At 40.3% G+C, this 27774-nt stretch overlaps 2 protein-coding genes across 3 annotated transcripts; one reads left to right on the plus strand and one right to left on the minus strand.

Moving 5' to 3' along the window:
- Positions 1 to 2862: 2862 nt before the first annotated feature.
- On the plus strand, positions 2863 to 10592 carry LOC115036422 (amino-terminal enhancer of split-like). The gene is made up of 7 exons (XM_029494619.1): positions 2863 to 3231; positions 5953 to 6050; positions 6295 to 6358; positions 6664 to 6708; positions 6787 to 6849; positions 6978 to 7052; positions 7292 to 10592. Exons 1-7 carry the CDS (start codon positions 3205 to 3207, stop codon positions 7529 to 7531), a joined length of 612 nt encoding a protein of 203 aa, XP_029350479.1. The 5' UTR covers positions 2863 to 3204; the 3' UTR covers positions 7532 to 10592.
- A 2362-nt stretch (positions 10593 to 12954) lies between these two features.
- Positions 12955 to 26106, minus strand: plpp2a (phospholipid phosphatase 2a). 2 transcript variants are annotated; one of them, XM_029494614.1, is made up of 7 exons: positions 25943 to 26106; positions 25726 to 25839; positions 15509 to 15660; positions 15163 to 15425; positions 14938 to 14995; positions 14396 to 14572; positions 12955 to 13273 (listed from the first exon to the last, which is right to left on the minus strand). In XM_029494614.1, exons 2-7 carry the CDS (start codon positions 25784 to 25786, stop codon positions 13124 to 13126), a joined length of 861 nt encoding a protein of 286 aa, XP_029350474.1. In that variant the 5' UTR covers positions 25787 to 25839; positions 25943 to 26106; the 3' UTR covers positions 12955 to 13123. The 2 variants fall into 2 exon arrangements, with proteins under 2 accessions (XP_029350474.1, XP_029350473.1); XM_029494613.1 differs by lacking the exons at positions 25726 to 25839; positions 25943 to 26106 and adding exons at positions 19763 to 19791; positions 23913 to 23944.
- Between the last annotated feature and the right edge of the window lie 1668 nt (positions 26107 to 27774).

Raw genomic sequence — 27774 nt, forward strand, 5'->3', positions numbered from 1 at the left:
TAGATTGGTTTCCTACCTTCCAGGCAGCTCCTGGTTTCTGTTTAAGGCAGTAATGTTGGGAAGTAACTTGCACAGTATTGAGAAGTGATTGTGAGAAGATGTTTAGTCTCATATTTTTTCTCCTCTATTGTCACTGTTGCGTTCTTGGCACGGTTGTTGCAGTCTTAAAGAAGTGACCGAAGCTATTTTTAATCTTTCTTGTAGCTGCTTTCAAAATAGGGCAGCCATATTGAAATCATTTTATTTATATACAACCAGCCATGGCATTAAAAACTGAATCACGTCTAATGGATAAAGAAAACACTAAGTGACACTGACAAACTGAATATGTAGATTGATAATCTCTGGCCTGATACACTTGATTGCTTAATTAGGTAAAAACGGGCACTGATCAATAATATTGGTGTATATTTTGTTGTACCATTTTCTCAACTGAATCACCCCGTTACCTTGGAAAAAAAATAATAATAAAGGAAAGAACAGGTTTCAAACCAGTTTCATATAACTCCAGGTTGATTTTCAACACTAAAAGCTGCTGAAAAGAGAGAGAATCAATCTTAAAACTTGGGATTGAAAAAAAAGGGGCTGTGAAAACATACTCTAGAAATACCAGTGTGGTCGTAACTGCCATTTTGTCTGTTGAAAAAAAATAACTAACTATGAAAGCAGACAGCCAACTGGTCAACAGCAGTGATAAAGAGGGTCTGGATGCCAGTATTAAAATGGATTGATTATACCAGTATGAATAACCAAGTATTTATCAGTAGTTGTGTTAAGATTTACTATGTGTTGAGTGCAGCTCACTTTCCTAGTGATTAACCAATGTTGTATTTTTAAACTTGATACTACAACTCTGGCACATGGTGAAGGGCCGACTGGCCTTTAAGTGTGGGTTTCTTAGTTGGTTAGCAACCGGTTGGTGCAGTGTGTTTCTGACAAATTTTATCTCAATATGTGTGAGCTGGAAAGAGGGAAGGCAGTATGTGTGACACTTAAACCTGTCATTCTTTCATTCTTGTCCTTTTTGAACATGAACCAGTGTTAATGGACATGTTTTTCCACTATAACACTACTTTATTGCCTTTCTTTGCCTTGAATAGTGACAGATGGTGTTACCGGCCTGCTATGGTTTCGGAGCAAATGCTCCTGTGACATTTCAGTCGACGGGGTTTTGTGATGTCCCTTCCTGTGGGCCTGTCGTAATGAGTGTAATCAAACTTATCTTTTGGATACCAGTATGGAGTCAGTGCATATTCAAAAACTTAAGCTTGCCCCCCCCCCCCTTCTTCTTCCCCCATCTTCTTTTTATAAGACATTACCAGAACACTTATTTAGGACCACTTGATTTATTTTTCTTCACTGCAATGAAACCTGAAGGTCAGTTGTGTAGTGGTGTACAAACTTTTTTTTTTTTTTTTTTTAATTTGTATGTAAACCAAATGTAAATTATGTATCATACTGAGTGTGCCAACCCCACTCTATCTAGAGCCAGGCTCTCTCTAAGTGCCAACGCTGTGGTCATTATCAAAAGGACCACCACCTGTGATGGTCCCCCTTTTTAAATAAAACAAAACAAAGACTAAAAGGATAGATGATTAAGTACACACCAAGACTTTATTCTGTATTTAAGATTGAAGATTTAAAAGATAATCTGCTGTTTTTTAAGAAACTGTAATTATAATTGCATGTGCTGTTTATTTTGTGTTGGAAGTGAGGGCTTGGATGTTTTCATTGAAGCAGAGTCCTTGATGAAGGGGGTTCAATCAGTTGGTTATCGATTTATTGATTTACATAACTTTTGCCATATTTTTTTATGTGTTTCATGTATTTGTTTCAACCACTGTTGCCTGATCCTCATTCAAACATGAACATGACTTATGATCATTGCCGCCTTCTAAGAGAGAAACATAATGACAAGGTATCTGTTTTAAATTGAAATAAATTTGTTCCTATACTTGCTGATTGTGTGTTTGTTGAGTGGTTGTCATGATTTTTATGTGTATTTGTTTTTTTAAATCATGGCAAATTTCAGGAATTTTCACTCAATATTTTAAGTTCTAGGACTATTTTTTTTTTATGAACATAAAATGTATGCTTTGTTCACTTTGTATGCACATACAGGGACATACAAATGTTTGTCTCTACCATTCACATTCATGCCACCAGACCTAAACCTGCATGTCTTTGGACTGTGGGAGGAAACTGGAAGGAACCTGCCAACTCCACACAGAAAGGCCCCATTCCAGGAATTGAACCTAGAACCTTCTTGCTGTGAGACAGCAGGGCTTAACCAGCATTATAGTGACTGCCACCCCACTTTTTAAGTCCCTCACTGGGGAAACTTGCACATTATAGCTACGCCAGAAATATAAGACAAAGAACAGACGCTCACAGAAATAACTTGAATAGCTAGATAAGGTAGAAAGAAAAGCTGACAAGAAAGAATATATAAATATATATATATATATAAAAAAAATACAATCTACAAGCGCACAAGAAAATTGGCAGTTGCATCCAATGCAGCTGTGATTGCATGCTGATTTGTGGGCCCATTCCCTCAAACTGTCTCAACTTGGCAGACACAAAACTTTGACGATGCAGTTTGTAGCCTCTGCTGCTGTCTGAATAAAAATAAATAAATAAATAAATAAATAGCGGTGCTAAACGTGCTGTGGTGGCTGGTGTTCAGCAGCTCACCGGGTCAGTTCAGCTCTGTGTCACACGGGGCGCCCGCTCCTCCGCCGCGCCGTTTTTTGTGTTCCGGGTGATGCTGCTCTTCTCTTCAAAGCAGAGGAAAGTCGGGGGCTCATGTGTCAACATCCAGGGCTTCCCCGGGGAGGCGTAACGTTAACGTTATACCAAAAAAAAAAAAAAAAAACTCCCCCCCCCCACCTCTTTTCTTTTTTTTTTTTTTTTTTTGTTTTTTTACTGACATTCCTCTGAGGACCCTTTTATATTCCCGTTAGCCGGCTCACCCTCCGGAAGGCCGCGGCGGCGGAGACTTCGCAGACCAGGAGGGACGATCTTCGGCTCCCGCCGCTCGGACGTTAGCTAACGTTATTGTAAACGATGACAGAGTACAAAGTGCGAACAGCGTCTCCGATCGTTTAATAACATCAGGAGACCTGTTAGCTTTAGCCGGCTAGCCCGGGTGTTTTAGACCAAGAGAGCGAAGAGGAAGAGCACAGAAGACGCACTGCTGACATGATGTTTCCTCAATCAAGGCACTCGGTAAGTTGACGAGTTGAACTTATCCCGGCTGGAAACTAAGCAACCGAGAAAGCGGAGCTAACGCTAGCTAGCAGCCGACAGCTGACACCTAGCGCCGCTGGCTGCAGGTAGCTGTCAGCTTCAACTCACAATGCCCGGACCAGCCCGCATCTCCTCACGACGTTTACACCGCTACAACGGCCACACGGGAGTCGGTTTAACGGGTTAAAACACACAAAGGTGGGCCGTTTTTAGTTTTGGTTTTTTTTTTTTTTGTGGCTAACTCGCTCGTATTTACGTCTCGGTGCAGCGTGACGTTAGCTAGCGTCACTCCAGGCAGCTAACCGAAGTTGATGGTCGAATCGCGGCGGAGCGGGTTGTTGTGTTAACTGCTTAAAACTGTCGTGTTTGTGTCTCTGCTCTAAAAATTACAATTAAATAAAGTGCATGAGGACGCAGAGAATACAGCTGACAGGGCAGTTGGCGGGGAAGAGGCTTATGTTTTGTTTTGTTTTGTTTTGTTTTTTGGTTCATTCCTAACCACAAATATTGTGTCGGATTTAAATTAGCATGTGTCGTCTTTTGATGAACAATGTAATAAGATCATTTAGATATTAAAACAATAATACAAGACCAAATTAAATTATTCTGGGCTTATTTGCAAAAGTCGTGGTCATCTTATCTTTAATTAACTATATATATTCACTGTTTACAGGCAGTAGGGTTATTTTACTAAATTATAGTAAAATAACAAAATTAAATTGGCTACATCGCAACCAAATATTACTTCCAATCCCTAAATTAGCTGTTTTCCTAAAGGTATAGATACATTGATTTTCTGCCAAATTTAATAATAAAGGAAATCAAATAAATGAATGCTAATTATTGTTTCCTTGAATGCCTTGTGTGGTTTGGAAAGGACAACAATAAGGGGAGTTGTGAATTTGTTGTCAGCTGCCAAATGAACTAAAGGTGAAATTTAAGTTGTATCTGTTTACTGTAATAAATAAGTCACTGACATCTTTCAAGTAAGAGTGTCACACGAATATGCTGGTTCCCGTAGCTGTCTGCCAGTCAACTGAATATCTTTGAGTTTCAGTCTGCTGGGGGCACAAGATAACAAATTTGATGTCTGATTTGATAAATGAAGAAAAATGGTTTTAGCTGTGTTTCTGTTCAAAAGAATAGGACACCAGCAAAAGCAGCACACACAGGGCAGGAGAGCACAGATGAAGGAAGTGCTGCACTAGCTGCACATACAAAATGGCTATATTACCACAACAAACACTTCCCAGTGTTTCGTCATGGTGTGCAATATTCAGTGTGAAGTGTTGGTTAAAATGCACATTGTTGGTTTGAGCCAACATGTGACTGTTGTTCCCCTTTCTGATGCCAGGTTGCATCAGGGATCTTCATAAAATGTTGCTGTGGTGGAAAGTTCAGTTTCAGCTTCTGCTGTTAGCCAATGACAACAATTCTTTCGAGTCAACATTAAGGTCCAAGTTATTGCTTTGTGATAATTTCTATTTAATGAACTGATAGACAAGCCACATTAACCCAGACTTACCTTAAAACCTGTCAAGCCTTGTCAGCTTCAGACCAGTTATTTTCCCTAGAGCCACAAAAAAATCTTAATATTTTGATCGATTTTTAAGATCTGGGGGTTCAGCCAAAACAAGACACATGAAATGGGCACCATGTCCCAAATCTTCTAGTTAGCTTGTTTAGTCTAAAGGGCTTTTGATGAAACAGTCAAATCATTTATTATTTTTTCATGACTCACCTATTTCTAAATGAAGTTTTGTTTGATCTTAATAACTTGCTGATGCATGCAGTTTATTCTCATTCAACAATTCAGCAAGTTGGATACATTCTTTTGTGCTGTGAAAATCATTACAAATATGTGAAGTTTGCACTTTGGATGCAGAGTTTTTGATCAATGTGTAACCAAATGAGTTAATCCTCCCCTATAATCCCACTGGAAACATTTTGCCCTTGCGCCACTTATTTAGAGAGTAATGAGGTTTAGGGCACAGGATAAATCCTGGATTACGGCTTTGGACTGATGGTCTAAGCGTGGTCTATACATAACCAGACTTCTAATGCAGACTCTAAGTACCTCTCACGTAAGTGCAGCAGGCGCACACTTTAATCTCGCCTTCTGTAAACACATTTCCTCAATCAACACACACTGTGTTCCTAAAAGAGCCTGATCAGTAATTTTCAGATCAGGGGAGTGTTGCATATCAAAAAACAAAAACAGCTGTTAAAGACATAATTGAGTGTTAGGTGAGCTCCTCTTCCGGGTTGTAGCATGTGAGTCAACCAAATTGTCTTCTTCATCTCACTGAACGCTTCAGCGCTCAGACATGAGACTCAGTTGAATTTGACCTTAATTTTAACTATCCTCTCAAAGGGTTAATCGCAGCGATCAAACTGCTGTTTCTAAACAAACCTAAACACAGTTAAATTAAAACACGCACTAATCTTTATGATTCTCAGCAGCTGGCACATCATCTTTGTGTTTGGCAAGTTTATGGTTTAGCAATGCAGACTGTGATTTCAGCTGGTTTAGTCTAGCAGTTGCAGTGATGAATTAACCCAGTGCAGCCTATGGGGAAAGAGCACATTTCTTGCAGTTGCATTTACACATTTCGATGCATGGATCTTTAGGCATGTGCGTCACACTCTGTGTGAGTTTTTGCAAACTGTTCATGTTGTCGTGTTGCTGTTTTTTCACAGGCGTCATCTCAGTCCAGTCAACCTCTCAAATTCACCACTTCTGACTCCTGTGACCGCATCAAAGATGAGTTCCAGTTCCTCCAAGCACAATACCACAGGCAAGTATGCAGTACACACACACACTGACGAGCACACCAATATATCACACATCATCATTATGAGAATGTCATTATTATTATTCTATTTTTTTTATTAGTTCAGCATACATATAAAATAGTTTTCATCTGCATGTATTCAGAATTTTTTACTAAGTTGACGAGTTAGAAAATACAGATGTGATCTTTTTGCTTGGATGTTTGCACTGAAACTGTCCTAATGCTCTTGTATATTCTCTCTTGATAGTTTGAAGTTGGAGTGTGATAAACTGGCCTCAGAAAAGTCAGAGATGCAACGTCACTATATCATGGTAGGTCTGGTTTCATCGCTTTTTCAGTGCACCCAATATCCTGAAAAATACTCCAGGGTGGTGTTTTAGTTTCCCATTTCTTCTCACAGCTTTTCCAGTTTGAGGGGAAAGTATACACAACAGTCCGATGTGCATTCCACTTTGGTTTTCTGTATACATGTTTTAGTTTACCAGCTCATGTCGCACACCACTTTGCACTGATTCGTGTATACAGAACAGCAGTTTGTGTGTATTCATAACATGGTAAAGAAGGCATGCTTCAATCTATTTTCATTTTTTTCTCTTTGTCTCCCTGTTGATTGTAGTACTATGAAATGTCCTATGGGCTGAACATTGAAATGCACAAACAGGTAATTACCCTTTCTCATCATGAGTCAAACTCTTGTGGACATTTGATCAAACCTTAATGTTTTTTTCCCACTTTGCAGGCTGAAATAGTGAAGAGACTTAATGGGATTTGTGCTCAGGTGCTGCCTTACCTGTCACAGGAGGTAATGACACTGAGATCCTCCTAATGTGTCAGGCTGATAATGTCAGCCGATTATTCTCAGCTATTTCCTCTTTAAACTATACAAATATGGAGCTCAATGTGTATGACCATGTTGTGTCTTTGGTTCAGCATCAGCAGCAAGTGATGGGTGCCATAGAGAGAGCCAAGCAGGTCACACCGCCTGAGATGAACTCTATCATACGGGTGAGCGTGTTTCACTTGCCACTGATTTTGTCTTTACATAAAATTAAAGCATGTTTGCAATCATGCCACTCCTTAGTACCACTTAGTTATGAATTGATGTCAGATTAATGGACAATCAATGTGGTATGCTTCCTGTCAGGGCAAACACATGCCGAAATAATGGAGAGATGATTTATCTCCTCAAAAAGTCTCACAGGAGTCATCAACTCATTGTGTCATGACCATTCATGTGTTTTCAGCAACAGCTCCAGGTGCAACACCTGTCCCAGCTCCAGGGTCTGGCCCTGCCTGTGGCCCCACTGCCCCTGGGTCTCACCCCTCCTACCCTGCCCGCCGTCTCCTCCAGCTCGGGCCTCCTCTCCCTCTCCTCCATCCTGGCCAACTACTCCCATGGCCAGGCCCAGGTAGTGAAGGAGGACAAAGCCCGGGACACCGCAGAGAGGGCACCCAGAGGAGAGGACGGGGACAAGTCAGACTAGTGCCGAGGCGAGGAGGAGGTTCGCAGGGGCTTGTAGTGAGGTATGGGGGTGTTGAAAGAAAAAAAAAAAAAAAAAAGAAGACAGGTGAAACTGTAATTGGAGATTGATGTAAGTCGAACTGCCTGTCAGCTGAGTGTTGATGTAGAAGAGTAACTGCAGGGATGATGACAAGCAGAGAGGACGGAGTTGAAGCTTTTGGGTGTGTAGAGAATGAAAGTCCTGAATGAGTGAGAGTTCTTATTATTTAGTGGTAATAGATTCAGTTCAGGCTTCTAGACTTTGAATATATGCTTTTTTGTGTAAGCCACTGTTGATAGGCTTAACCAACATAAATGTTTTCCCACCTGGAGAGAGAGCTGAGGATGAAAGCTATCAGCAGTCTCCCTTACATGGATCTGCCTTTCACAGGTTTATCTTTGTTTCTGCTTGTTGTTATTCGATCTGTATTCTGTGTTTTGTTTTGTTTTTTGTTTTTTTTTTTTTTTGTTTGTTTGTTTGTTTTGTTTTGGGGGGTTTTTTGCGTCCCTATAATTGTTTCTGACTGGCCCCTGTCTGCCAGTCACAGTAAGCAGTTTTGAAAACATCTCAGTTCCCTCTAGCTCTGACTGGAGCCGTTTGGACCGTGATATTGTGCATTTATGTACTTGGAGCCAAATTGAATCTTAGCCGGATGTTAAATGGGATGTTTTAAAGGGACTTTTCACTTGTCAGGTGCATTTAAACCCTTCAGAACCTAACCACCCCCCCACCCCATTTTCATATGACCAGCCACTGGATGCATTACCTAAGCTGTGTACCTCAATCCCAAACAAATGGGATTTTATTCCATTAAAACCCTATAGTTTGTACAAATAGTAGTATTCCCAGCTCTGGGGTAAATTTGTGTTTCATAGGCCTAGCTGCTGCTGCTGCTACACGCGCTACATGGCATGGACCATGACTCGTCTTTTAATGACAAGAATTTACGCTCTGAAAAAAATTTACTTTATTTTGACATGTTTTCGTGAAGTTAAAGACAGGCTATAATTAGTCTATAAATGTCTGTGTGTGCTCGAGTGAATGTGATTGGAAAGAAAACACTTGCTTAATTTAATATTTTTAAAAGCACCTTTTGTATTTTCCTCTTCCCCACCCCCCACCCCCCCACCCACCCGCCTCAGCCCTTTCCTCTTTTTGGTTTTCCATCCTTAGACAAACTTGAACGGGATCTACACCTTAAGAACCAGATGGTCTCAGATTATACAATAGTACTGTATTTCTGTAAGTGAGCAGAGCACTTCAGTTTATACGAAGACTGGATCAAACATCTGTCTTTTCCAGCCTTGTGTTTGACTGTAGGGGGGCGTTGTCTTTAATTGTTATTTTCCTGCATTGTTTTGATGAAGAACGTGTCCTAGGCGAGTTGCTAAAGCTCTGTAAGCAAAAGCAAACACGACTTCCCTCAGAAAACCAGGATTTGTGCAGTTTTCATATTAAGAACAATTTCAAACAAAAGCCACTTCCAAAGTCTGTGCTGTATTCTGAATCTATAAATGGCAGACTAGTTACTTATGTGAGGAGTCAGCTTGTAGTTGATGTTGAAGACATCAAATGTAGTTTTGTACTGACAGGTAGCCAATTAAACACAACATAATAAGGAGCAACATTTTCCATCCACATGCTTTTTACTTGACCTTTTCCCCTAATATCTTGGCTAATTACCACTGTGTACAATTTGTTCTGGTCTTTAAAGAAAAAAACAAAATTTAAGTTTTAGTGTGCGACTACAGTTTTTACCGCTACCTCCTCTTCGTCATCCTCCCTTAGCTCATTTTCACTCTTAACATGACTATTTGTGAGCTGATTACTTTGATCGCCAGCTTTGTCAAACGTACTAATTGCCAACATACTTGACAATTATCCTAAACAACTTTTGATAATCGGATAAAATAAAGTATACAGATGGTTGGTATGCACCCGCAAAGTAAATAATATTTCTGGTCATAAAATTGGCAAAAAGCTTTTGATTTGGTGAGACAACTCAAAGAACACCCCAGGACGATACAACAGACAAACAAAAAACATTTTAAAGTCTTAAAATTAAATTCGCAGTGCTTTTCTGAAGTTTTGGTGACATTCAGCTGAGCGAGTGTTGCATCCCATCTTGTCAGTATAAAACTGCTAAGTATCCTGATTTGGTACATAAGAATGCTTTTGTTTTAGACAGCAGGGGGCAGCAGCGCTCTCTTACAAGTCATTGGTATGAGGCTGTCCTCTTAAGAATCTGAAGAGATGCAGGTTGGACCGTTGCATTCTCATTATTGCAGTCGCTGTTCTATCTGTGTCTTCATTTTCTGAGTGTGGGCCAAGCACTGGTACACTGCAGGTGTTAGCTGTTATTCCCCTGTAATGTGAGCGCTTTCCAGAGCTTTGACAACCCTCCTTTTCATTTCTGAGCATGTCCGAGATTGGCGCTTAAACCTTTTCGCCTTGTATATTGATTTGAAAAGCACTTAAGTTGTAGCTCAGTGCTCTTTTTGTTTGATTATTTTTTTTTCCTCTTCTTTCTGTCTGTGCTAGTATTGGAGCTGTACGGTTTCCCTCCCTGGAGATTTGACTTAAATATATTGAGTGTGAGAACAGGTCCGTTCGTCATTGGCACTCTTTATGCTGACGTCAGACTCCGTAGAAAAAGCTCCTTTGGCAAAACTCAGACATATGAATGGTATGTGTGTTTGTTTTTGCTGTGAAGGGCCAATTTGTATACATATGAATATATCAATATACATATTTTTTAAAGCATTTTTGTATGTTTCAAAGCTGCTTTTTAATGTGTGTGTACCATGGAAGACGTAAGTGTTGTATGTGTGCATTATAAGCCTACAGTAAGCGAGGCACAATGTTGTATACCATGTTGTTTTTTCCTGTTTTATCTCTCCCATTCTCTCAGTAGGCAGTAACACTTAACATTGTTTTCTAGGTTTGTAAATGTTTTATCCTTTTTTGTGCAAACAAAAACAGTTTAATGTGTTTATGAACACAGTCTCATTTTAAAAATACCTGGGGCAAAAAAAAAAAAAAATTGTAAACGAGCAACTGTGTACTTTAATGAGAATGAATCAACCTTTTAGCAGTAAGGAAGCTTCTCTGGTGCCTTACAAATAAAAGACGTGATTGACAGTGGTCATTTGTCTGTGCATGTGGGAAAACAATCTGAAAGACAAAAAGGCAACATTAAAGGACATAAGAATCCCGTCAACACTGGCTTATTGAAGCACAGAGTCATGAAATGTAGCATTTGGGAGCCTGATAAAAAGTTCAGTCTCTGGCATTTTGTGAAATCTTTTGTGGTGTGAAATTTAGTGCCTGTTGCTGACTGACTGAGATACAAGTTGGCATTTTGAGGAATGAATTTGATTACAGGAGAAACTGTATTAAAAAAAAATAATAATAATAGTAATAATCTGTAGTAGCGCTCAGGATGAGTCAACGTGTAACCACAACCTTGTGAGTGTTAAAGCAGATTCCTTTCAGGGCCTCTCCCTCTGCTTGTTGACCCCTCAACATTTGTTTGGTTCTCCCATTCAGGAGACAGACAGAGGAAGGCAGTGGTTGCTGAACATAGTGGGACATTCACAGTTAAAGAACCAGCTAATTCCCCTAAGGCTTCAAATTCATGTGGAAATAACTAACTGCTTTTGATTCAGTATATTCACAAGTATGACATTGTGTTCATAAGAAAAGAAAGACAAAGCAGTTTAAAATAACTAACAAAAATCTATAGTTAATTTTCTCACAGTCTGAAATTTCTGCTGCCACCCAAAAAACACCTGGTGAGTGAAATTCAGTTTGGAGTGTTGGCAGCATTATAACTTTAAGATACAAAACACTGTCAGCTCTTTTCAACCTCCTTGTTAGGTCAGTACGCTGTGAAGAGAAAGTAGCTCCACTGAACACAGCTCACACCTGACCAAACCGCCACAGCTGATAGACGCCAATGTTGTCACTTTATAGTTTAAAGTCTAATATGCTTTTCGAAGGTTACTTAAAACTATCAAAGTTGGTGTGTGTGTACTTTGTCTTCTAAAACTGTGTTTTATCATGAATCCAATTCTTTCTCTTATTTCTTTGTTCCCGTTTGTCTGACACATGCAGACTAAAGGACAGCTTCTCTGGAAATGATGTCTAATCATTCACTGACATGAGTAATTTTATTCACCTTCACTGCATTGGAATGGAAGCTGAAATCTCAGAAGTGGCTATTGCAAAACAAAAACCAAAATTTCTTGCATGACAACATATCCCTAAGGTCAAATGACGCAGCAGTTGTCGTTTTGAGAAACTGACTCTTTAAAAGTGGGGTTCGGCCTGGTACTGCATTAAAAATGCCTCTCCCATAAGCAAAGATCACACCTTTGGCAGGAAAAAAAAAATGTAATTTTGACAGCACTGTAATTAACCCCCTCTGAAATGAGCCACTGGGGGGCTAAACAGCTCCATTCCCAAGGAACCAAAGAATCCTGTAACTATCAACTGCAGGTCCAGGCACGAACCAACATGTCAGTGTGTTATGCAAAACTATTTTCACCAACATAGCAGAGAAAGCTCAATGAAAACAGATTGTCAAAAAACAGAAAAAACAAATTCATCACACATTGAAGAGGGACGGACGAGGGCCACGAAGCTGTATTTCGTCTGTGTCGGACTTGTCAGAAAATCTCTTGAGGTTCAAGAAAACTTGAAAAAAAAAAAAGGGGTGGGGGAGATGAACACACCCCAGGGATGTCTCCGTTTGTCCTTGACCGTCCCTCTTAAATCAAATTCATCTGTATAAAAGAAAAACAACCACATTGCCAGTTCATAGTTTCACTGTAACGTCACCATGAGTTAGTTATAATACATTCTTAAAAATGACAATTTATTAGAGCTGTTATAAACAAAATAAAACTGGACTATACATGGTGTCTGTAAATGGCAGCTATAGCAGTCCATTGTTACATGTAGAAATGGAAGTGTGCAGGGCAGGCAGAGAGCTCCAGTGTAGGTCATACAACAACAGCAGTCCCATCTGACTGCAGCGACGTAGAAAACATTCACCCTCTGCATGAAACATCTTTTTCAAAGTTGTATGGATTTCATTTGCAGTCTTTGCTCACTTTTCAGTCAAACAGCATAAATTCTTGCATGTAAATCTGAATCACTGGTAAAAATATGTGTCTCACACACACACACACACACACACACACACAATCATTGCACACTTTCAAACAGAACCACACGCTCCACATGCATGTAAAGTGAGTGAACATACACACATCCACACTGAAAGACACAGACGAAGGCCTCTATTCCAACAGGTTTCAGAGTTTTCGTGGCGGTATAATTGTCGAGAAGTCCCAGAATGGAGCAGGCCTTGTGTGAATTTCCATCTTGAATGCAGTGTCTTTTTTTTTTTTTTTTTTTTTTTTTTTTTCTTATGTTCTTTCTTACTTCTTTTTTTTTTATATATTTATATATATATATGCAAGTCATATGTCCCAGGGTAACAGTGCTGCTGTAAAAGAGTGATGGCCCAGGTTAGTAAGAGTAGCAGTGGTGAGTTCAGTCATGTGCTCATACGGGTCCAGAGTAGTTGTAGTGGTTTCCGTGCTGCGAGTCTTGAGGCTGGTGGCTCGGCTTACTTTCGAGGTGTTCGATCTCGGCCGTGTCTGGTTGTGTGCAGAGCGGGGGTCGCTGCTTGAAGAAGTCCGACACATACCGAACCTGAAAGAGAAAGGTTGAAAAAGGACATTTGACATTAAAACATTTTACATGCAACCCATTATTTTGTACATCTTGGCCATCTTTGAGGCCGTCATTAGTGGCTCTGTTGAGTCGGAGTTCCATTAACTTACATTTTTATTTCAGTTTAAAAGATTTTAATGCAACACAGCTTCAAGTCATAATCAATGAGTGTTAGCGTCATGGTGCTACTGTGCTAAAGCCCCGCCCATTTCTCCAAAAATGCCAACCACAAGGCAATCACAGCAGTGATACAGTCATACATTCTTGTTATAGCACGTGATTTACTGATGTGTGTAGTTGTCAAGTGCTGAAACACGAATTTATTCAGCATGTACTTTGATTTGACAGCGTGCTAATGTGGCGGGACGGGGTATTTAACCTGTCCTGGAGCCAACCATCAGGGGATGATGCACCTGCTTTGGTTTTATGTTGTCATGTTTAGGCAATTTCCTAGGATTAAATAAAGTGTTGCCTAGAGAGGATGAAGTTTGTTTTTGTTTTTTTTGGCACAAACTCTGGCTCTCTGGATTTTGTAGCTTGAAAACCATAAAATCCAAATATTTAAAATCATGTGATCAGATAAATGTATTTACCCCACATGAATTACTGCGGAGACTATTTTTTGGCAGTGGATATCGGAATAATAAATAATAATTGGAATAATTAAAAAAGAAATAAATAAATAATAGTATTCACCATCACAAGGTAACTGACAAAATTCACTGGGAAAAAAAAAATGCCCCAGGATAGCTGGTAGAAGTTCAGGTAACCTGTTTAATCACAGAATTCCCATACCCTCTTTTCTCCTTTGTGTTGTTACCACTGCTACTTATTAACAGGAAATTTTAATAAAATAGGAATCACCCACATTCGTCATTAGTTTTGTTCTTACTGAAGTTGGATTATTTTACTGCGGGGGACGGAGCAGGCTCAACCAGGCCTTCAGGTTTTGAATTGACTTGTAACCGACGAGCTCAAAATAGTTTTTAGCACTTTCATTTACTGTCCAGCCCTTTCAGATAAAGAATTTTGGCTTCTCATTCCTCGTGATGCAATAATCCTTTAAAACTCTCTCGCAGATGAGCACAGTGTAACACTCACAATGAGCACAGCGATGAGCGCTCCCTGCAGCAGCCCCACCAGGACGTCGCTCCAGTGATGCTTGTAGTCAGAAACACGTGTGTATCCCACATACAGAGCGAACGCCAGCAGGAAGAACTGGATGGTTGGTCGTACCAGTCGCGTCCACTTCCCCTGCATCCGGGCCTGGACGTAGAGCTGCACACACACACACACACACACACACGAAAGAGAGCATAATTGTTACCTGTATGTATATTCTGTGTGTGCTTTTATCATCTGTCTATACAAAATGTCTCATTAAAATGCCAAAATTCCTGAAGGAGCTTCTAATAAAATGCTCAAACAGATATTCAGTATTTCATTCTTTAACACTACAACAGGGATTTAACCCGCAGGTTTCCTCATCTTCCGTCCATTGTGCAGTGTGTAGTGTTATAACAATGATGTTTTCACTCTTGAGTTGTGCGTCCGTGTCGACCACCTTCGCCTGTTTTGAGTCACATGTGGGTGTTTTTGGTAAACAGACATTTAAAAATCTGCAGAAAGTCTCACGCACTCACCGACAGAAAGAGCATGCAGTACATCCCAAAAGATGAGTGGCCGGAGTAGAACGATAACCTGAGGAGAGAAATGTGCAAATTTCACACCTTTTCATGTTGAAGTGAGGAAAACATTAGAATCATGTTGAGTGCAACTTCAGTGTAAGAGTTGAATAATATTTCATAATGTGCTATGAGTCGTTTGCTTTCATGGGGGGGGGGGGGTGCAGTGGAGACGTAGCCCACCTGGATTCGGTCACATTGCGGAGACTGCCGGTACAGTTGAGGTGCAGCATGTATCCGTTACAGCTGACCGGGGCGCACACAGCTAAGAAGTTCGGACGGGGACGGCCTATGGTGAACTTCGCCAGGTCCGTCAGTGATTGGCTGACGGCTGCTCCGAACAGGTAGGTGCCCACCACTTTGTAGAGAGCAGACAGGTACTGGTTGAACTGGGAGTTGGAGTGGAGACGTTTGGTGTGCACCAGATAAGCCTCTCCTATGGTGATCTGTCGGGGGGGGGGGATGACTGTTATGGAGGAAAAAGGATTTCATTTACTTTTCAATTGGGTGGAACTACGTGGTGACTCACAATGACTATGGAGCAGGTGATGGTGACTCCGGCCATGGCCCCGTGGGAGATGGTGTCTCTCCTGTATGGATGGCTGATGCTCTCATCGTTGCAGTAGATCGCTCTCTGATAAGGGCTGAACATCAGCGTCAGGATGGCCGAGGGCAGAGCCGCTGGGGAAGGAGAGCTGACAGTCAGACCTCTGAATTATGAGCAAACAAAATGTCACAAAAACATCTTTTTCCTTCCACACTTTCTTTCCACACTGCAGATGCAGCTTTTCATTAAGGAGATCATTTGACCAACAATCTCTTGCTTTCGAAGAACTAACCTTGTTAACTTATTTCCTGTAAAACCTCATTTCAGTCGTGTTTTCATACATCCTGTCATTCTCAAATATATAAATAGGAAACACCTTAAATATAAAATCTGTCCAACAACAGGAGTCTAAAGATGCACTAATGTGAAAATGAATTCATTTTTTACTTAAGATGTCTCAGTGATGACTCCACAGCCCTCCTACATATCTAAACCAGCACCAGTTTGACTGTTTATTTTGCTTTCCTGGCCGGCAGCTCTCATCGCCGTCCTCTCCAGTTCCAGCATCAGTTGTACCGGACAGAATATATTGTTTGGCCGTGGTGGTTCATCCTGAGAGCGGCTAAGACCCGTCAGCTCTGCTCTGACGAGTCAAACACGAACCAGGACACAATGAGGTGCCGCTCAGGAAACAGCTAAGAACACACTGATGGACTAATCTTTTGGCTTCAGACCGAAGCCTCAACTCTGCCAAGTAAATGAATTTGTCATCGGCGGAGCTTAGAGGCAGCGGCTTCACCTCTGCGGGTCGCGTTTATTCTTTGTGGAGGAACTGCACTGTCACTATGGAAACCAACCATGACCTTTGACCTCAAGGCCCCATTTACAAAGTCAAGGGCCTGGAAGCTGAGGACGAAACCAGGACACAGTCCTGTAATGTAAATACAGACGTGCACATAAACACACTGCAGATGGATAAATGTGGGCTATGACCTACTGAGGCTTTTAAAAATGTATATATTTGTAGGCCTGTCGTGAAAAATGGCTCGTCTTTGTGTGCTTTTTTTGGAAGACAGAGAGCAAACATTGGGTTTACTGGGTGCTTTTGGCAAACAAAAGAGTTAAGATTGGCACAGCGGCAGCGGAGGCACATAAAGCTGTCTCTTAAATCTGTGCAGCACAATAGTCTAATCTCCAAGAACGATGTCAGGACTTTTCTACACCACAACATGTAAATTGTTTTCCTGTTTTCCTGTTTTCCTGTTTTCCAGAACTTTGTGCTGAGCTGCTGAGGCTAATACGAGTTTGGGAATGGTCAGAGTTTGTTTTTGTAAGAGGGAGCTGTGTATTTATTGTGCTTTCCACTAACAGATTGCTTCCTTCCTCCAAAAGTGTGTGACCACCGCTCTCGCTGGCAGGCCTAAACCAAACCACACAAGGACACTCAGAAAAGGAAAACACGTCCCAGACAGGTATTCTTGTGATGGCAAACCTGGCGTGATGTCACGTGCACGTGAGGAGCGTGAAATAAGTCTGACGTCATACAAATGTGGCAGTCAGCCAGGTGAGAGCATTTATAGAGCCTGAGTTTTCTCCTCTCCACTTCCTGATAGATAACGAATAAAACACACCAAGCATATGAAGGCAGGAGCTATGTTGGTTGGCCGAATGTGGGCAGGAAGTTTAAAATGAAAATGCAAAAGAATAAGCAAAGAAAGCACATCATCACACATGTTACTGTGCAGAGCGATGTGCAGACTGAAACGATGAAACCCAGAAAGCCATAATACACAAACTCTTAATCTAGATGTCTTGTAGCTCAGCCTGATGCGTTCAACGTCTTTGGAGACGAATACGCTTCAGCAGGCACCGAGTTTACTTTCACTGTTGGTGCTTGTTGTCGAGCGAGATTTTCGAGGAAGAAAAAATATGAGAATTCATTTGAGGAATAAAAATCCTGAATCCACCAGAAGAAAAGCTAAAAACTGCATTACACGTTAGTACTCGTCATCAAACCTGAGCCGAGGGAAGAACATTGTGCACTATACCAGAAACCAAAAGGTCAATGGACGCGAGTTGAAGAAGACACATAAAGTTCTGTTGTTATGTTGCGACAATAAAAATGTGTAAAACTCATGTTCACCTATCAGAATATTCCAGCGCATTTCCTTTTGTGCCCTCCCAATATAATGCATACAATAAAACCAACGCCCTGACAACTGACTGCAATCCATTTAGAAAATACAAAAAACAAAACTACAGCTCTACAGCAGTTTCTATAATGTGTGAGGGTTTTCTGTTTAGTAGCTTTACTGCAGTAATGGGTGTGATATCTGAACGACTGTCACTAATGAACTTGGATGAAAAGCAGTTTCCTCATTTAAGGAAATGTGTTTCCATTGAAAATGAACCCTCCCCCATCCCATCCCGTCCCGTCAGCCACGGCTCTTCACATCTCAGAGTTCATTATTACAGCAGGCCAAGCGTGCTCTCAGCTCCTCTTTAAGCCCAACCCTTGTTTACTCTGCAGGGTGCAAGGATAACATTTGGATAAGAGTCCCTGGTGGCTGCTCGCTGCCAGGGTGGAGATGTGAGTGGACAGAATTGGGCACCGGCCTTCAAAAAAAAAAAAAAAAAAAAAAAAAAAAAAAGCATACATGTGAGCACGCACACAAACAGTAACCGCTAAGCTTATTTAACAACAGACCCGATCAAACGTGCTCCAGCCGTCTGTGGGAGCTGAGCCCACAGAGTGCTTCTATTATCTGAACAGAACCGGCTGTTTTTATCTGCTCTATTATTCCAAAAGGCCTGGTATGTTTTCCTAGGAGCAGCCTCCCTGTCCCGGCCCGGGTCAAACTGAGGGGGAGGCTCATTCACCAAATTCCTCTTTGCTTTCATACGCTGTAATATTAATCCAGTCAATTATTTATCAGCATTTTACTAAACTAACATGTTTTAACCCATAAAAGTGTGGTCTCACACAACTCACTGTCACCTGAGCTGCAGCAGTGGAGAAAAGATAAATAAAAAATAAAAAAAGGAGGCCAATACATCCCTCACTGGTGACACAAATAACCTGGTTTTGCCTTTTTGCTCTTTCCAGGTGTTCATGGTGGACACGAGGTTGGTGGCCCGGTCATGATGTCATCTCCTCTGGTGCTCTTTTCCTCTTTCTTCCATTTTGCCCATTAAAAAGTTTTTACTTTTTTTTTTTTTTTCTCCCTTAAGCCTTAAACCAATTTGGAGGTTAGAGGACAGAGCGTGTTAGAATATAACAGTTTAGCCACGTCAAGTCAAATTTTCACAGTCAGTCAGGGAAAAAAAAAACAAGAACAAGCAGTCCTGGATTGGAGCCCTGATCTCAGTGTCATGGAGTCTGTTTGGGATCACATTCAGAGACACTGATATTAAATCCGCAGACAGACATTCTATAACATGTTTAAACCAAAACTTCCTCCAGATGAAACTAAAACTGCACAATCCTGGTGCTGATTTAACGACAGACGGCGATGGCACAAAGATTTTTTTTCCTGTTTACTGCACTTTCTGGCAAAACCAATCAATCAATCAATCAATCAATCAATAAGTCAGTTCCACAAAGTGATCAAGCAGGCCTGAAACACATCGGTAATTCCAACCAGCATAAATTAGTTTTGCAGGTCAAAGATGGTACTTCAGTTATGTTTGCTAACAAACTCAATTTATGGCTACAGGAGCACAATTTCAACAAAGTCCAGCAGCATCGAGTGGTGTTGTTTAAAAGCTGTCGGAAATGTTTACCTCTAACAATGGACTTCATCTGGCGTTTGACGTACACATTTTCTTTTGCAAGAACTTCTCGCAAGGAATATTTTTGCACTAAGTCATGAGTGATAAATATTTACAAGTGGGGAAGCTGTAACGATCCCCTCTAAAGGTCAGGAGAGAAAACCAGAGAATGCTTTTCTTTTCGAGTTAAACGCTTCCTGTAGAAACACTTTTGAGGTGACAGCAGTTTAGTTAAAGTCAAGAAAACTTTACTCTTCTTCACCATCAATACTTTGACTTTTAGGAGTATATCTGACTGCTTATTCTCGTTGGGCTTCTTCTAACATTGACTGGAGGACATTTACTTGTAATGGGGTATTTTTATTATGACGCATTGTTATTTTTACTGCTCTGACAAAAACCAGCTCAGTGAAGTTTTACAGCTGCAGACAATAGAGACGGCTCCTAATCTCCGTTTCTGAAGACACACACACACACACATATGCACACATATTCTGCTGAGCTTTGTCTTCAGTCCGCAAGAGAGATAAAAAAGGAAGAAGGGAAAGTATTGTGTTTCGCTTTCCCAATCTTTTCTGGAAAGAGCGCACCCCCTGATTCCTCTTTGAGAAAATAAACATGATGGAATCTGGGATCAGAGGCAAGTACAACTTCCCCTTGACCTCTGACCCTTCAGGAAGTGGGAAGTGTTCCTGTTATTCAGCTCTTAAGATGAGTGGCGGAAGTGCTCTGTGACCCATCTTGAGAGCTGAATAATTGAGACATTTACTGAAAAAAAAAGAAAGAAACAAAACGAAATGATGAATAACGTGAACATTTGTCTGCATGTGAGATTTGAGGGTCTGCTGGGCGACCTTAGCCGACCCCGTCACATCGAAGTGCTCAGAGAGGAAACTATTTATGTTGAAGAGCTTTCTCTTTTTTTAAATTTCTATTTTGGAAACTTCAGTCCTCGGCAAACTGTATTGTGTTTATTCTGCACAGCTTGGCAAACAGCTTCCTTCATGCTGTGATTTTTTTTTTTTTTGTGTGAGTGTCAACAATAGCTGAGAGGTCAATGTACAATTTCAATGGAACTCATCACTTCCTGTGATGCTGGGGATTTTTCCTGGGACAGCCCTTTTTTGGTGCCTATATCTGCAGATTTAGGGGTCACAAAACTTGTTTTTGTCTTAAAGGTTGCGTGTCCAAAAATAAAAAAACAAAACAGAAGGTGCTCTGGAATGCATTGTTGGGTTTTTATGGCTGCAAAAGAGATTATTTAGATTTGTTTTTTTTAGTAACCCTCCAAAACTAAAAAGGTATTTGGCAGTTAAAGAAGATGAGGGGAAAAAAAAAAAAAAAAAGAGACATGGGGAAAAAATATAGCAGTGAGGTTTTCCTTAAATTCTTGTTTTTGTCTCTCTGTTTAATGTCATTTTTTCTGTATCCCTGTTTTGCAACTCAACTAATGTCGTCAGTGTTTGTGACGCGGCAGCCGTGACAGGAGACAGGTCTGGTTACCCCAAAGCAGCATATCAAACCTGTTTCCTGGACATGTACATCAACAGCAAATGTCTTCGTCCGGGTACTAAATCTAAAATCAGCGGCTGTAATACATTTTGTGATTCAGAAGCAAATCAAATGAAGCGCAATATTTAATAATGGCAGCTAAGAGATCAGCAGGAGGGTGACGCAGCAGAGGTGATGTTGGTCTGTGGTAACACTAACTTCTGATTAACACGCGCACGCACACAGACAAAAGGGCAGTTTGGAAAAAATTTAAAAAAAAAGGAAGTCACTGCTGAGAGGATCTATTAGAAACCTCTTTTCTTCTAAACACAATAACTACTGAAGCTCTTCACAGCTTTTCTTAATCACCCCCCAAGAAGTAGCTGTCGAGGACTGTGTGGCCTGAAGTTATCTGTCTAAGTTATCTGCTCCCTAAAGACTTTGGATATCTTCTGAGGAAACCAATTCGGCAGCACTTTACAGCTCAGATCTCACCGAAGCTCGCAAAGTCGGAGTGAAAAACTGATGACCTTTCATCAAAGACAGAAAACAGGAATAGGTCTTCCTCCAACAATACAAACGGCAGCACTGAAACCACTGGGGGAACCAGAATTTACACACTCACACGAACACACATCTTTCATTTTCACACAGGAATGTCAGGCAGCGCAAGTCAACACTATCAACTTGACTTCGACACATATTTGGCAGAAGCAGACGGTGTGTCAATAAAACAATCTCAAACATGTCGGCAAAACGTTGAAATGCACAGCTGCTGACAGTGATGCAGTGCATCGCCTTCTCCTGTAGCCCTTCAGTCTAATCAGGAGCTTGTAATGATTTGTAGAAGTGAAATGGATTAATGCACCTACAAAGGCAAGTTACTATTTCACTTCCTCAACGGTGACTTTGACAAGATTTGAGCATTTTTGCTCATCAGATCTTTGAGATCTGACAACCAATCGACGGAGCAAATGATTGATCAATTAAATAAGATTATTGGCCCACAGAAAATCTCTGATGATGTTCTCCGAGACAACGTTATCCAACTCCAACATCCTGTTTTAGCCAGAGATGGGTCGATTTCAAGTTCAAGTTTCTGTCACCATATGAATTACTTCAATAATTCAGAAAATGAAATGGCAAAAATAATGAAGCTAATAATAGTAATCTTGCTGAAAGAATACAGTCTTAAGGCTGAAAAGCGCTGACGCTCAGCCTGATAGGTGAATTTTCAAAACGGCTGGTATTCATTTTTAAAGTGTTAGGAGATGCCGACCTCCGAGTTTGGCCCCTGACAGCGAAGTTTGACTGAAAGCGAAAACTGACTTTTTAATTAAATGTTGTTTTGAAGCCGGATCAGATCAAAGTACCCAAACAGAAACAAAATGGAAGTCCCAGAGTGATAAAGGTAATTAAACAGTAATAGTGAAACTAGGATCGCAATGAACTCTGCAGTGGGAAAGTGCAGCAACAGCTGGGTTTGGCCTTCCTGAGAGGCAGCCAGTGTATTTCATAACATACAGACACCATTGAAACCATCGAAAACCGACAGGACTGAAACTGATCATTTCAGACAGCTGCCGGAAGATTTGCTCAACTTCACGACCCAAACAACTGAAAACAGAAAAAGATTTTTCCCAAACAAAATACGGACCGTTAAAAAGGGATAGTGAAAAAGTTTGACTTTTTGCCAGCCAATACTTTCTCCCTCTGCGAGTAAAACATGAAGATACACTGTAAAGAGAGTCAGGCCTTGTTTGGCAAAAAGACAAATCTGATTATTCAACCTTTTATTTTTACCCTTTCTTGATCTGTACACAAACCCCATTTCACTTTTTTTTCTTTCCCCCCCCAAAGATCAGACACTTTGAGTCGTCTAATCAACTGACAGTTTTCGCAACAACCAAGAGACTGTCCAGGCCCAAACATGAGAAACCATTTATTTTTTAATAATAATAAAAAAAAACTTTTTGTCATGTTTGGACTGAACAAGGCCTACTGTGAAATGAGCAGGGGGCGTTACAGTTACTCCCCAAGGTACTCAGAAAACTATAGATCAAACAAAACCACAAAAAAAAAAAAAAATGGATTCAGGCCAACTATCAAGTCTTCACGCTAAACTCTGTTAATCATGTTTAGCACAGAAAGATGAATTCACCTTTTGATTCAATCCTCAGCAAGAAACATCTTAGAATACATCTTATCCCGAAATATCAAACTAAAAGTGGTATGACAAAAGGAATTAGAGAGTCCAAATAAAGTGCTCATAAAGCGACGGCTCGTAAAGTGTTGGTGTAGTGAAAGTAAAGTGAAACAAGAACAGAGCAGCCTGTTCCCATTAAAAAAATAAATCAACAATTTTGTTGATGTAACAGCAGACGCTCTGTGCTCCATGTGTTGGTGCCGAGGGGAGATCTGGGTGTGCAGGAGTGTGCGTGCCCTCTTGGAGGTTGCATTGTATCTACTTTTGTGCAGCGGTAACAAATAATGGCAGGATGGAAGTTTGACTGCAGAGGGGAAGAGGGAGAAATAAAACACAGAGGAGATTCAAAGATCAGTTACAATCTGAGTATTCAGCACATTCCTCCCATAACACACATGAACACACACACACACTAATGACTGTGATTCAGACTGATGATAGTTTACACTGAACACACAGATCACCAGAAGATTACTGCTGCCACTGGATGAGAAGGACTTACAGATGGAAATATAAAATATAAAACAATGGGAAAGGCAATTTAAAAAAAAAAAAAAAAATCAACTCTTCCTGATTACAATAAAAAAAAAAAAAAGAAACCACCGCCAGTTTAACATGATGATATTGGATTCTTGTGGTTGTTGTTGACGTAACGTTCTGAGTCAAAACAAGAAACGAATCGATTAGTCTGCGAATGCTCCGATTGATTATCTCTTTCATTCATCTTTCACCAATTATTGGATGGTTTCAGCTTCTCTGATCCTTTTTTTTTTTTTTTTTTTTTTAAATCTGATAGAGTAAACTGAATATTTTTGGGTACAAGTAATGTTAATTTCTGAAAAAGTAACACTTTTCACCTTTCACTTTTATATGTCTTGCTTTTTTTTTTTTCATTGGTTGTTTTCACTGTTTGTTGACATGACATTTACTTTCCTTTTTTTAAGTTCCATGCCAACACAAATCTGCATCACTTTACTTGAATTTTTCTTATTTGATTTTTTTTTTTTTTTTTTTTTAAACCAATGGCTCCATAATGGGAAGAACAATTTCCTAGACCTAGTTTAATCGTTTTAAAAGTTGAAACCATCAAATTGCTTGAGTTGTAATTCATCACTTTCCTTTCGTTTAGTTTTTCCAAAAAAAAAAAATATTTGTCGCTGTTTTTGAGTTTGATAAGATTTGCATCTTATTATTTTAACCTAATCTGGTGGGAGACACATAAATGCTTCTCAGTTCAACTACTGTTTTCACGTAAAAAAAAAAAAAAAGAGTTATATGACTGACACGTCATACTTTCACACCCCAATTGTGGAATGATGAATCCATGAACTTCAAACTTAGTCAGCCAAAGTCATCAAGGCTGAGAAATATTTTGTTGACTAGTCATTAAACATCACTTGAGTATGATGCCGTAGTAGAATTCAACATTTTACGCTTAAAGAGTTCCCAGCATGACTGGATTCAGCCTCAGAGGAGCAGAGCTGCTGGAGTTTGGACTTCTTAAAGTTTTCATGTACAACCCTGGATAGGTACTTTTTCCTTTTTCTGTCGGGGGTGGGGGGGGGGGGGGGGGTCATGCAGGACGTTCACTCCTCATCAGGTGTGCTGACATACGAGCGTAGATTCTGAGAGCAGAGGGGTCTGAACAGAGGAACGGTCATTATCATTCCTCCCTGTCAGTCAACAGATGGATCAACAACTGGATACACAAACACACGCACAGTAATGTTCTTTACTGCCTTCACAGACGCACCAATTCAGTCTGTATCTGGGCTCAACGTCATAAAAGAACAATGAAACATGGTGTCATCCTCCCATTTTTTTAATAATATCAACTACAACCTCTGTCAAGCTCATCGTGGTTAAAAAAAAAAAAAAAAAAAGAGGGGGGGCAGACTTGAAACAAAAACATACTGTATCAGTTTTCTAATGGCTTTTTTGTCGTCATCAGAGGACAGAGCAGGTCGCAACAGGCCGTTTTGTTACACACACACACACACACACACACACACAGGATTTTTACTGTCACAGAGAGAGATACATTGTCCATGATCCTTTGCTCTTCCTCCTCACCCCAAGTTTAAAAAAAAAAAAAAAAAAAAAAAAAAAGACAGGAAGGCCTCTAGGGACAGGAAGAAGGAAAAAAAAAAAGTACAAATGACTTGAGTGTGTTAACAGGGATTGGAAAAGACTCACCGCACACTGTGATACACTTACAACACCATGAAAATCAAACTGAGTGTGTGACATCCTCCATGTGTCCTGTTAACCTGAGTGATCTCAGTGTACAGATCATTTCACACACACAAAGTTGTGTGTGTTTGAAGACAGAGACAGGTGAAGTTTCATTCTAAGCTGCTGCTCATGAATGAAAGTGCTCACTGTTCCTCTCACACTGTTTTAATGCTTCATGTTCTGAATGTAGTTTTGTTTTTTGTTTTTTTTGTTTAGAGGATTTAGTCCCTTCCTCTGATCTTGCAGAATCATTCATGAACCAACATGTGGATTATCTGTGACAGATCAATCAATCATGTACCAGTGTTGGCCAAGCCCATGCGTCAGCCTGCACACGTTTTTTTTTTTTATATAAAGCTTTGGAGTCTCGATTTCTGAGTCAGTCACCAAAAGAAATCGCAAGCAGATCCCAAAAAACAAAACAACACAAAAAAACAAACCCCAAAAATCTCGGGATAATTTCAGCCATATTGTCAGAAGGAGGGAGGAAACTCACCCACAAAGACGCAGAGAATATCCACCACGACCAGGATCAGCTTCTTGCCTTGCTCGGTCATGTTTCCTCCGCTGTCCGCTTCACTTTCATCAATAAACGGAGCGGCAGACGCAACTTTGGAGCAACGAGGAGGAAAAAATAAAATAAATAAATAAAAACACACAAAACAAAATCTCTGGGGAGAAGTCGACCTGCTCGTTCTTCCGGCTCCTGTTACCTGTCTGCCTGCCTGTCTGTCTGTCTGTCTGTCTGCGCTGACTCAGGTGAGCTGCGGACGGAGGACGCGGAGCTGCGTCTGGTGAGCCGGCCTTTTTACGCACGAAGGGGGAGGAGGAGGAAGAGAGGAGGGAGAGGGTGGGGGTGGTGGCTGATTGAGGATGGTTCCCAGAGATCATTGCTCAATCTGGACTCACCAAAGTCGACGCCAACACCAACACCGGAAGCAGCGACGCCATCCACTTGTTTTCTCCACTTTCTCTTTCCCAACTTCGCGGCGCGGAGACAAAAGTGGAAACATCCCAGCTGCCCCTGAATGCAACATTTACTTTTTTTTTTTTCTTTTTCTTTTTTTTTTTAAACACTTGGGTACAAAAGCCTCTTGAGATTCTACTGAAAGATGAGATTTAGGATTTATTTAGTTTTATTACCTTATTTCTCCTCAGGATTAGTCACAGAGCCCAAATAACGGAGCATTATTTAAACAAAACAACAGAAGGTGCATTTTTAATAATCTATATTATGTTCCTTTATTAAGATGATTCATCATGTAGAATGATTAAGATTTCGTTCTGTAGGCAGAGTGGACAGTCAAAGACAGGTCAAGTGTGTTAACCCTCCTCACCCAAACGGAAATAAAAATATATTTTTTATAATAGTTATCACTTATTACTGGCCACATTACGGCAGCCCACATATTAGATATTTTATGAAATGTGGATAATTTTTGTTATAAATTCTAAAGGATAATTTCACATTTCATAACATTTTACCAACCAACTGAAAAAGTTAAATAAATTAATAAATACTTGCTGGATTTAACTTTAACTTGACGTGAGTACATTAATTTATATAATTCCTCAGTTTTCCTGAGAGATGTTAGTCTCCATAAATACTGTAAGGCTTAGTGCTTACCTTACATGCTTACCTCAGTGACAGTTAATGCTTTATTTTAACTATTTCCTTAAATGTCAATGCTTGTATGAGTCTCTGTAAGTAATATGAGCACAAGCAGTTCACTAGAACAGAAATGAGACATTGTGACTGTCATTGATAACAACTTTACTTTTCCTGTTTTGATGTGTAAACATGCCTTCTTATCAGCGTAATCTGCTTGGCTGAAAACACAACTTCAATCACGTTATATAAGAGAAACCAGTCCAGACATGACATCATCACTCAGCATATGTACTGTTTTAATGTAAAGCTTTGAAATGTATATTTTAACGCTCAGACATAATGTGAAGTGAATATAATTATAATTCCAAGGCACTGAGCGAAAATGAGGCTCATTATGAGACTGAATTCCAGTTCACAGCATTTTAACTACAAAAGTGATGTGAAGCTGAGGTATGTGAGTTTTCAAAGGAACGCGAGCCAACAAAGAGAACTCTGAAAGGCCAGAAAGTCTCCGTCCAAACAGCAAATACGCAATGGAAAAAATATGCATTGTGTCATTGGAAGATTAATAATAAACTGCATCAGTGAAGAGAAGCAGCTGCCACTGACAAAAAGGTAAATCATGGAGGATGAGAAATGCAGTTAAGTGGCATTTGATCTAAACTGCATTTGTTTGCAGTGTTTACCTAGTTACATCCAACTGAAAGTCCTCTGTTCATTAAATGCCTTGGTAAAGAATTCACAGACGTGTATCACATCCCAAAAGGAAAACCTCCATGATTGTTTTAAACTGTACAAAAGTACATTCATGACTAAAGGTCCCTGAGTACAGAGAAATACTGCAGGCGCCTTTGGATACAGTACTGAGGCGTAGTATTTACATTCATCATGCTTACACATCAACTATACATTGTCTGTGTACAGCAGTGTAGC

The sequence above is a fragment of the Echeneis naucrates genome, chromosome 22, assembly GCF_900963305.1.
Source record: "Echeneis naucrates chromosome 22, fEcheNa1.1, whole genome shotgun sequence".
Taxonomy (NCBI): domain Eukaryota; kingdom Metazoa; phylum Chordata; class Actinopteri; order Carangiformes; family Echeneidae; genus Echeneis; species Echeneis naucrates.